The 10,216-nt window shown below is 42.8% G+C and overlaps 1 protein-coding gene across 1 annotated transcript in view; it reads left to right on the top strand.

Moving 5' to 3' along the window:
- LOC115124204 (E3 ubiquitin-protein ligase TRIM9-like) overlaps positions 1-5,317 on the top strand; it is a 74,344-nt gene extending 69,027 nt beyond the window's left edge. Inside the window, exons 8-9 of the mRNA XM_065003381.1 lie at positions 2,184-2,346; positions 3,955-5,317. Coding sequence (XP_064859453.1) covers positions 2,184-2,346; positions 3,955-4,032 — 241 coding nt within the window. The 3' untranslated portion in view covers positions 4,033-5,317. The remainder of the gene's footprint in view (positions 1-2,183; positions 2,347-3,954) is intronic.
- The last annotated feature ends 4,899 nt before the right edge of the window (positions 5,318-10,216 follow it).

The raw sequence follows: 10,216 nt of genomic DNA, 5'->3' as shown, positions 1-10,216 counted from the left end.
TATGTCACCTGGTATACACACACACAACTCACACACCAACAGGTATGTCGCCTGGTACACACATAACAACTCACACACCAACAGGTATGTCACCTGGTACACACACAACAACTCACACACCAACAGGTATGTCACCTGGTACACACACACACTAACAGGTAATAGAAATGGAGGGATAACTTAGCCACTGGGTCTCTGTGTCTCTCAATGGTGAGCTACGATGTGTTTTACATGTCAATCAGTGAATCAGTGTTTTGCTTCGACATACTTTAGCGTGTGAAATATAAAATAAGATAGTCGATGCCCAAACGGGAAATGTGTTGACGGATCTGTACAACATACGGAGTGTATTTTATGTTTAGGTTTATGTGTGTACCAGAGGAGGCTGCTGAGGGGAGGACGGGTCATAATGATGGGCGGGAACGGAACGAACGGAATGTCATCAAACACCTGGAAACAATGGAAACCATGGAAACCACGTGTTTGATGGAATTTATATCGTTCCACTGACTGGAACGAATTGCAAAAAAATCGCTGAAGTTGGAGACTTATATCTCCCTCTCTAACTTTAAGCATCAGCTGTCAGAGCAGCTCACCGATCACTGCAGTTGTTCATAGTCCATCTGTAAATAGCCCATCCAATCTACCTACCTCATCCCCATATTTGTTTTGATTTACTTTTCTGCTCTTTTGCACACCAGTATTTCTACTTGCACATCATCATCTGCTCATCTATCACTCCGGTGTTAATTTGCTAAATTGTAATTACTTCGCCACTATTGGCCTACTTATTGCCTTACCTCCTTACTTCATTTGTACACACTGTATATAAACTTTTTCTATTGTGTTATTGACTGTATGTTTGTTTTATTCCATGCGTAACTCTGTGTTGTTGTTTGTGTCGCACTGCTTTGCTTTATCTTGGCCAGGTCGCAGTTGTAAATGAGAACTTGTTCTCAACTAGCCTACCTGGTTAAATAAAGGTGTTCTCAACTGGCCTACCTGGTTAAATAAAGGTGTTCTCAACTAGCCTACCTGGTTAAATAAAGGTGTTCTCAACTAGCCTACCTGGTTAAATAAAGGTGTTCTCAACTAGCCTACCTGGTTAAATAAAGGTGTTCTCAACTGGCCTACCTGGTTAAATAAAGGTGTTCTCAACTGGCCTACCTGGTTAAATAAAGGTGTTCTCAACTGGCCTACCTGGTTAAATAAAGGTGTTCTCAACTAGCCTACCTGGTTAAATAAAGGTGTTCTCACCTGCATTGCTTGCTGTTTGGGGTTTTAGGCTGGGTTTCTGTACAGCACTTTGAGATATCAGCTGATGTACGAAGGGCTATATAAATAAATTTGATTTGATTTGATTCTCAACTAGCCTACCTGGTTAAATAAAGGTGGTCTCAACTAGCCTACGTGGTTAAATAAAGGTGTTCTCAACTAGCCTACCTGGTTAAATAAAGGTGTTCTCAACTGGCCTACCTGGTTAAATAAAGGTGTTCTCAACTAGCCTACCTGATTAAATAAAGGTGTTCTCAACTAGCCTACCTGGTTAAATAAAGGTGTTCTCAACTGGCCTACCTGGTTAAATAAAGGTGTTCTCAACTAGCCTACCTGGTTAAATAAAGGTGTTCTCAACTAGCCTACCTGGTTAAATAAAGGTGTTCTCATCTAGCCTACCTGGTTAAATAAAGGTGTTCTCTACTAGCCTACCGGGTTAAATAAAGGTGTTCTCAACTAGCCTACCTGGTTAAATAAAGGTGTTCTCAACTATCCTACCTGGTTAAATAAAGGTATTCTCAACTAGCCTACCTGGTTAAATAAAGGTGTTCTCAACTAGCCTACCTGGTTAAATAAAGGTGTTCTCAACTGGCCTACCTGGTTAAATAAAGGTGTTCTCAACTAGCCTACCTGGTTAAATAAAGGTGAAATAAAATGTTTTTAAAAAATCATAAAATTCCACAGATTTCGCTCCAGTTATTACCACGAGCCTGTCCTCCCCAATTAAGGTGCCACCAACCCCCTGTGGTGCTGACAGTATGTGTGTATTGTTGCTCAGTGCATAGTGTGTGTGTTGGACCTTATGTATTGTTGCTCAGTGCATAGTGTGTGTGTTGGACCTTATGTATTGTTGCTCAGTGCATAGTGTGTGTGTTGGACCTTACCCCTGTGTTTGTGTGTCTCTTCAGGACGGACGGGGGCGTCAGTGAAGAGGCTACAGTAGGAGTGTTGTTAGACTTCACCAGAGGGGTGCTCATCTTCCTCATCAACGACGAACAGCAGGGTCCTGTGGCCTTCGAAGGCATCGAGGGGATCTACTACCCTGCTGTCAGCCTCAACCGCAACGTACAGGTAACCTAGAAACAACGTAGAAACGTTACAGTCCCCAATATAGAAACAATGTTATAACCCCAACGTAGAAACATTACCCACCAGGTATCCCAAAAGTAGAAACACTCCACTAATGTTGAGGTAATGTCACGACAACATAGAAACACTGTTAATACCAACCAGGTAGCCCCAACGTGGAAACAATGTTTTCCCAACCAGAGTAGCCCCAACGTGGAAACAATGTTTTCCCAACCAGGTAGCCCCAACGTGGAAACAATGTTTTACCAACCAGGTAGCCCCAACGTGGAAACAATGTTTTACCAACCAGAGTAGCCCCAACGTAGAAACCATTACTACCTGACATGATGACTCCTTGCTGTCCCCATTCCACCTGACTGTGCTGCTGCTCCAGTTTCAACTGTTCTGCCTTATTATTATTCGACCATGCTGGTCATTTATGAACATTTGAACATCTTGGCCATGTTCTGTTTTCATCTCCACCCGGCACAGCCAGAAGAGGACTGGCCACCCCTCATAGCCTGGTTCCTCTCTAGGTTTCTTCCTAGGTTTTGGCCTTTCTAGGGAGTTTTTCCTAGCCACCGTGCTTTTACACCTGCATTGCTTGCTGTTTGGGGTTTTAGGCTGGGTTTCTGTACAGCACTTTGAGATATCAGCTGATGTACGAAGGGCTTTATAAATACATTTGATTTGATTTGATTACTCCAACCAGGTAGCCCCAACGTGGAAACAATGTTTTACCAACCAGAGTAGCCCCAACGTAGAAACCATTACTCCAACCAGAGTAGCCCCAACGTAGAAACCATTACTCCAACCAGAGTAGCCCCAACGTAGAAACCATTACTCCAACCTGCGTAGCATCTCCGGAGCAGAGAAAAGCCTGAAGAAGCTACACAATAGAGTCTATGAATATGTATAAAATTATCCCTGCCTGTAGACAGACAGCGTCCTCATCTATATTTATCTGTATTGGTGACAGCAATGATGTGTTTGCTGACACCAGCAGCAGTAACGTTGATAGCTGTCTAGTTTCTCATTCAGCTCAACACCTCCACCTGGTGGTCAATACAGTAATGATGTGTTTGCTGACACCAGCAGCAGTAACGTTGATAGCTGTCTAGTTTCTCATTCAGCTCTACAGTTCCACCTGGTGGTCAATATTTTAAATGACATGTTTTCTTCAGCTCGTTCTATCCACTTGGGGAAATATACTATTTTTTTGCTGCAAGGATATGATGATGATGATGATGAGGAAGAGGAGGAGGAGGATAGTGATGATGATGATGAGGAGGAGGATGGTGATGATGAGGAAGAGGAGGAGGATGGTGATGATGATGATGATGATGATGATGAAGAGGAGGAGGATGGTGATGAGGAGGATGAGGATGATGATGAGGAGGAGGAAGAGGAGGAGGATGATAGTGATGATGATGATGATGAGGAAGAGGAGGGTGATGATGATGATGAGGATGATGATGATGAAGAGGAGGAGGATGGTGATGATGATGATGAGGAGGATGATGATGATGATGATGAAGAGGAGGAGGATGGTGATGATGATGATGAGGAAGAGGAGGGTGATGATGGCGATGTTTGTCCTGTGTTCTGTAGGTGACCCTGCACACCGGCCTGCCCATTCCTGACTTCTACACTCCAGGGGAAGCAGACCTGTCTGGCTCAGTGTGTTAAGGAGTTGACTCAGCACTGCAGTGAAGCAAGACAATGGCACCCTATTCCCTATATAGTGCACTACATTAGACCAGGGCCCTATAGAACCCTATTCCCTACATAGTGCACTACTTTAGACCAGGGCCCTATAGACCCCTATTCCCTATATAGTGCTCTACTTTTAACCATGGCCCTATAGTACCCTATTCCCTATATAGTGCACTACATAAGGAATACGGAGCCATTTGGTACTCAGAAAGGCACCAGGCTGCTCAATTTCTGGGCTCTCTAGGGTTATGTCCCAAATTGCACCTTATTCCCTATATTTGGCACTATTTTTGGCCAGACTTGTGCCAAAAGTATTGCATTACATAGGAATAAGTTGGGATTTTAGATGTACCCAGGAGGGTTAATTTAACTCACAGCCGTGTACACAACACAACACCACGCCCTCCTTTCCTCTATAGACCAACCAGCCGCATCGTCTTACATCAGATAGTGTTGGGTTGGAGTGACGTCGACTGACAACGCTCCTGACCCCTGAACTCTACAGATCACCAGACGGTCCAGACCCATAGCCTTGACTGTACAGTACACGACTCTCAATACTGAGCCATACATGGATATACTGCTCCGTAACCATGGATACTCAGCCATACATGTACATACAGACTGCTCCATAACCATGGATACTCAGCCATACATGTATATACTGCTCTGTAACCATGGATACTCAGCCATACATGTACATACAGACTGCTCCATAACCATGCTCTGTAACCATGGATACTCTGCCATACATGTACAAACATCCTGCTCCATAACCATGGACATCTGGAACTCTTACCTGGAAATGGAACTCTGAGCTTACTGTCCTGTCTTAACATGTAAATTATTATGATTGGGTTAAAGTCTACCAGCTTCATCCATCTAACCAATCAAAGAAGACTACTACTCATCACCAGACTCCAGAACCCTGCCCTGTTAGTTCTGGTTCTAGAACTCTGTAGAGGACAACAATGTTATCATAGACTTACAGGGACAATTAGGGTTTTGGTTCATTTCATATCAATTCCAGTTCATTCAGAAAATAATCCCAAATTCAATTCCAAATTTTCCTCATTGAAGAGAGTTGGAATTGAAATTTCTGAATAATTTCTGAATTGACTGGATTTGAAATGGAATTAACCCCATAACCACCCTGTGTTGTATCCACCATACAACCCTGTGTTGTATCCACCATAACAACCCTGTGTTGTATCCACCATACAACCCTGTGTTGTATCCACCATAACAACCCTGTGTTGTATCCACCATAACAACCCTGTGTTGTATCCACCATAACAACCCTGTGTTGTATCCACCATAACAACCCTGTGTTGTATCCACCATAACAACCCTGTGTTGTATCCACCATAACCACCCTGTGTTGTATCCACCATAACAACCCTGTGTTGTATCCACCATAACAACCCTGTGTTGTATCCACCATAACAACCCTGTGTTGTATCCACCATAACCACCCTGTGTTGTATCCACCATAACAACCCTGTGTTGTATCCACCATAACAACCCTGTGTTGTATCCACCATAACAACCCTGTGTTGTATCCACCATAACCACCCTGTGTTGTATCCACCATAACAACCCTGTGTTGTATCCACCATAACAACCCTGTGTTGTATCCACCATAACAACCCTGTGTTGTATCCACCATAACAACCCTGTGTTGTATCCACCATAACCACCATAACAACCCTGTGTTGTATCAACCATAACAACCCTGTGTTGTATCCACCATAACAACCCTGTGTTGTATCCACCATAACAACCCTGTGTTGTATCCACCATTACAAACCTGTGTTGTATCCACCATAACAACCATGTGTTGTATCCACCATTACAAACCTGTGTTGTATCCACCATAACAACCCTGTGTTGTATCCACCATAACAACCCTGTGTTGTATCCACCATAACCACCATAACCACCCTGTGTTGTATCCACCATAACAACCCTGTGTTGTATCCACCATAACCACCATAACAACCCTGTGTTGTATCCACCATAACCACCATAACAACCCTGTGTTGTATCCACCATAACAACCCTGTGTTGTATCCACCATAACAACCCTGTGTTGTATCCACCATAACAACCCTGTGTTGTATCCACCATAACCACCATAACAACCCTGTGTTGTATCCACCATAACAACCCTGTGTTGTATCCACCATAACAACCCTGTGTTGTATCCACCATAACAACCCTGTGTTGTATCCACCATAACCACCATAACAACCCTGTGTTGTATCCACCATAACCACCATAACCACCCTGTGTTGTATCCACCATAACCACCATAACCACCCTGTGTTGTATCCACCATAACCACTATAACCACCCTGTGTTGTATCCACCATAACAACCCTGTGTTGTATCCACCATAACCACCATAACAACCCTGTGTTGTATCCACCATAACAACCCTGTGTTGTATCCACCATAACAACCCTGTGTTGTATCCACCATAACAACCCTGTGTTTTATGCACCATAACAACCCTGTGTTGTATCCACCATAACAACCCTGTGTTGTATCCACCATAACAACCCTGTGTTGTATCCACCATAACAACCATGTGTTGTATCCACCATTACAAACCTGTGTTGTATCCACCATAACAACCCTGTGTTGTATCCACCATAACAACCCTGTGTTGTATCCACCATAACCACCATAACCACCCTGTGTTGTATCCACCATAACAACCCTGTGTTGTATCCACCATAACCACCATAACAACCCTGTGTTGTATCCACCATAACCACCATAACAACCCTGTGTTGTATCCACCATAACAACCCTGTGTTGTATCCACCATAACAACCCTGTGTTGTATCCACCATAACCACCATAACAACCCTGTGTTGTATCCACCATAACAACCCTGTGTTGTATCCACCATAACAACCCTGTGTTGTATCCACCATAACCACCATAACCACACTGTGTTGTATCTGCGAGTCATAGTAATGGTCTCTAAATGTTGCCATGGTGATGTTCTACTGCTATACTAATGCTATACACACACACACACACACGCACACACACACACACAGACACACACCTCCCGCAACAGTAAACATGGTACCACTTCTCCACACCATCATTTCATTTAGAATCCTTGAAGCATTTCCTGTCCCACCAACCAAACATACACACAGCACCGACAAGAGACTAAAGAAACGCACGTTGGCGAATTACCCTTTTATGACAGCCAGGGACAGAAGCAGAGGATTGAAGAGACCAGTAACTCAGATCTACCTGGAGAAGGCTGACGGTGACCGATCCCTGACAGAAAGCAATGGGCTGCATCCCAAAAGGGCAATTCTTTTGACCAGGGGGGCCCATAGATGTGTGCTGTTCTCAAACTGACCCATAGGGCTCTGGTGAAAAGTAGTGCACTACGTAGAGAATAGGTTGTCATTTGTGACTCAGACATGGACTGTAATTGCTATTGTATTCTGTAAATGAGACGCTACCAGTGGCTTTGCTTGTGTGAACCTCAACCTCATCCATAGTTTGTAACCAACTAACGAGAGAGTCAACTTATTCTATTCTACTACTGGAAGTAAGCAGGTCTTTATTTATTGACCCTATTGGGCGTCCCAAATGGGTTATTTATTGACCCTATCGGGTGTCCCAAATGGGTTATTTATTGACCCTATTGGGCGTCCCAAATGGGTTATTTATTGACCCTATCGGGTGTCCCAAATGGGTTATTTATTGACCCTATTGGGCATCCCAAATGGGTTATTTATTGACCCTATTGGGCGTCCCAAATGGGTTATTTATTGACCCTATTGGGCGTCCCAAATGGGACCTCATTTCTTATATAATGAACTACAGTATATAATGTATAGGATGTCATTTCGGACGTCTCACCGTCTGTTTCTCCACAGTGCAGCTGTCAATGATGTTTCTTAGCGCTGAATATATATGTACAGTATGCCTATGGCCACGTGCTAAAATGGTACCCTATTGCCTACATAGGGCCTATAGGGTTCTGGTTAATAGTAGAGGGCTGTGTAGAGAATAGGGTACCCTTTGGGATCTATCCACTGGCAGCTGGCAAGAGGCTCTATAATTACACCAGATTTAGTAGTATTATTGTTATTAAACTGTTTTATTATGCTATCAGTAGGACCGGTAGTATGGGGGGGGGGGGGGGCGAGGGGGTTTGGTCATTGTGGTGATGATGATGTAGGTGACCAACAACAATGAAAATGTTGGATGGATGTTTTCCCCCTCATACATTACAGGTTATTGTGAATAAGGTGTCACGACAACACAGCATACTAATACTCTTACTGTAGGTGGTTGAATCATAGGATGATTCCTGAATGGAACCCTATGAATCATAGGATGATTCCTGAATGGAACCCTATGAATCATAGGATGGTTCCCAAATGGAACCCTATGAATCATAGGATGATTCCCAAATGGAACCCTATGAATCATAGGATGATTCCCAAATGGAACCCTATGAATCATAGGATGATTCCTGAATGGAACCCTATGAATCATTGGATGATTCCCAAATGGAACCCTATGAATCATAGGATGATTCCTGAATGGAACCCTATGAATCATAGGATGATTCCTGAATGGAACCCTATGAATCATAGGATGATTCCCAAATGGAACCCTATGAATCATAGGATGATTCCCGAATGGAACCCTATGAATCATAGGGTGATTCCCAAATGGAACCCTATGAATCATAGGATGATTGATTCCTAAATGGAACCCTGTGAATCATAGGATGATTGATTCCTAAATGGAACCCTATGAATCATAGGATGATTCCTGAATGGAACCCTATGAATCATAGGATGATTCCTAAATGGAACCCTATGAATCATAGGATGATTCCTAAATGGAACGATATTTCCTTTATAGTACACTACTTTTTTAACTAAAGGGGGTCTATGGTGAAAAGTAGTGCACTAGGTAAGGAATAGGGTGCCACTTATGAGTCCTGAATAGTTTTTGTACTATCATTCATGAAAATGTTCTTATGTTGAGGAGATGGATATAGATGTATTAGTTATTCACGTCATTAGTTATTGATGTTATTAGTTCGGACAGAGAGCATTTTCCATGTTTACATCACTGTTGTTCCTTATTTTGTAACTTTAATTCTGAATTTAATAATGAAAGGGAATATATCCCATGAGGTGCTGTTTCGTGTCATTAAAAGCTGTAAAGTGGTCTGATGTGTGCTGCTGCTCTCAAACTGTACAGTAAATATACATATAGCCTGGGTACCAGTCTGTTTGTGCTATCATTCCACTCTTTGTCAACAAGTTTGGCTTGACAAGTAATGGCGAAGAACACAAAGGAAACCGGTACCCAGGCTAGCGCTAGTGGTTGATGGGCTTCAGAAAACAAAGACAGGATTTAAAGGTCCTCTCCCTTTGTTAGAGCTTCATAGTTGTACCTTTTTATACCTAGAAACACATGATAAAACGATTTATAGTCTTTACCTCAGCACACGGCCGCTGCATCCCAAACGGCTCCCTGTTTAGTGCACTACTTTTGATTGGGATCTGGTCTAAAGTAGTGCACTTTATAGGGAATAGGGTACCACTTGAGACATATACAGTGAGATTAGACTTAGTGTACAGCTCTCTGGGCTGTCATATTGAGCCCTTTAAAATCCCCGTGGGGCTAACTACAGTATTTCCAAGAGAATTCCAGGGCCATGGTAAGAGGATGCTGCATCGATGTCTTGAGGCATCCTCTTTGTAAGCACATCCATGTATTGGATGTCATTAGGAATCACACAAAGTCTACTGTATTGGATGTCATTAGGAATCACACAAAGCCTACTGTATTGGATGTCATTAGGAATCACACAAAGCCTACTGTATTGGATGTCATTAGGAATCACACAAAGTCTACTGTATTGGATGTCATTAGGAATCACACAAAGTCTACTGTATTGGATGTCATTAGGAATCACACAAAGTCTACTGTGTTGGATGTCATTAGGAATCATACAAAGCCTACTGTATTGGATGTCATTAGGAATCACACAAAGCCTACTGTATTGGATGTCATTAGGAATCACACAAAGTCTACTGTATTGGATGTCATTAGGAATCACACAAAGCCTACTGTATTGGATGTCATTAGG

The sequence above is a fragment of the Oncorhynchus nerka genome, linkage group LG18 (genome assembly GCF_034236695.1).
Source record: "Oncorhynchus nerka isolate Pitt River linkage group LG18, Oner_Uvic_2.0, whole genome shotgun sequence".
Lineage (NCBI taxonomy): Eukaryota > Metazoa > Chordata > Actinopteri > Salmoniformes > Salmonidae > Oncorhynchus > Oncorhynchus nerka.
Note: the sequence above shows the minus strand (reverse complement) of the source record. Positions and strands in the feature narration are given on the sequence as shown.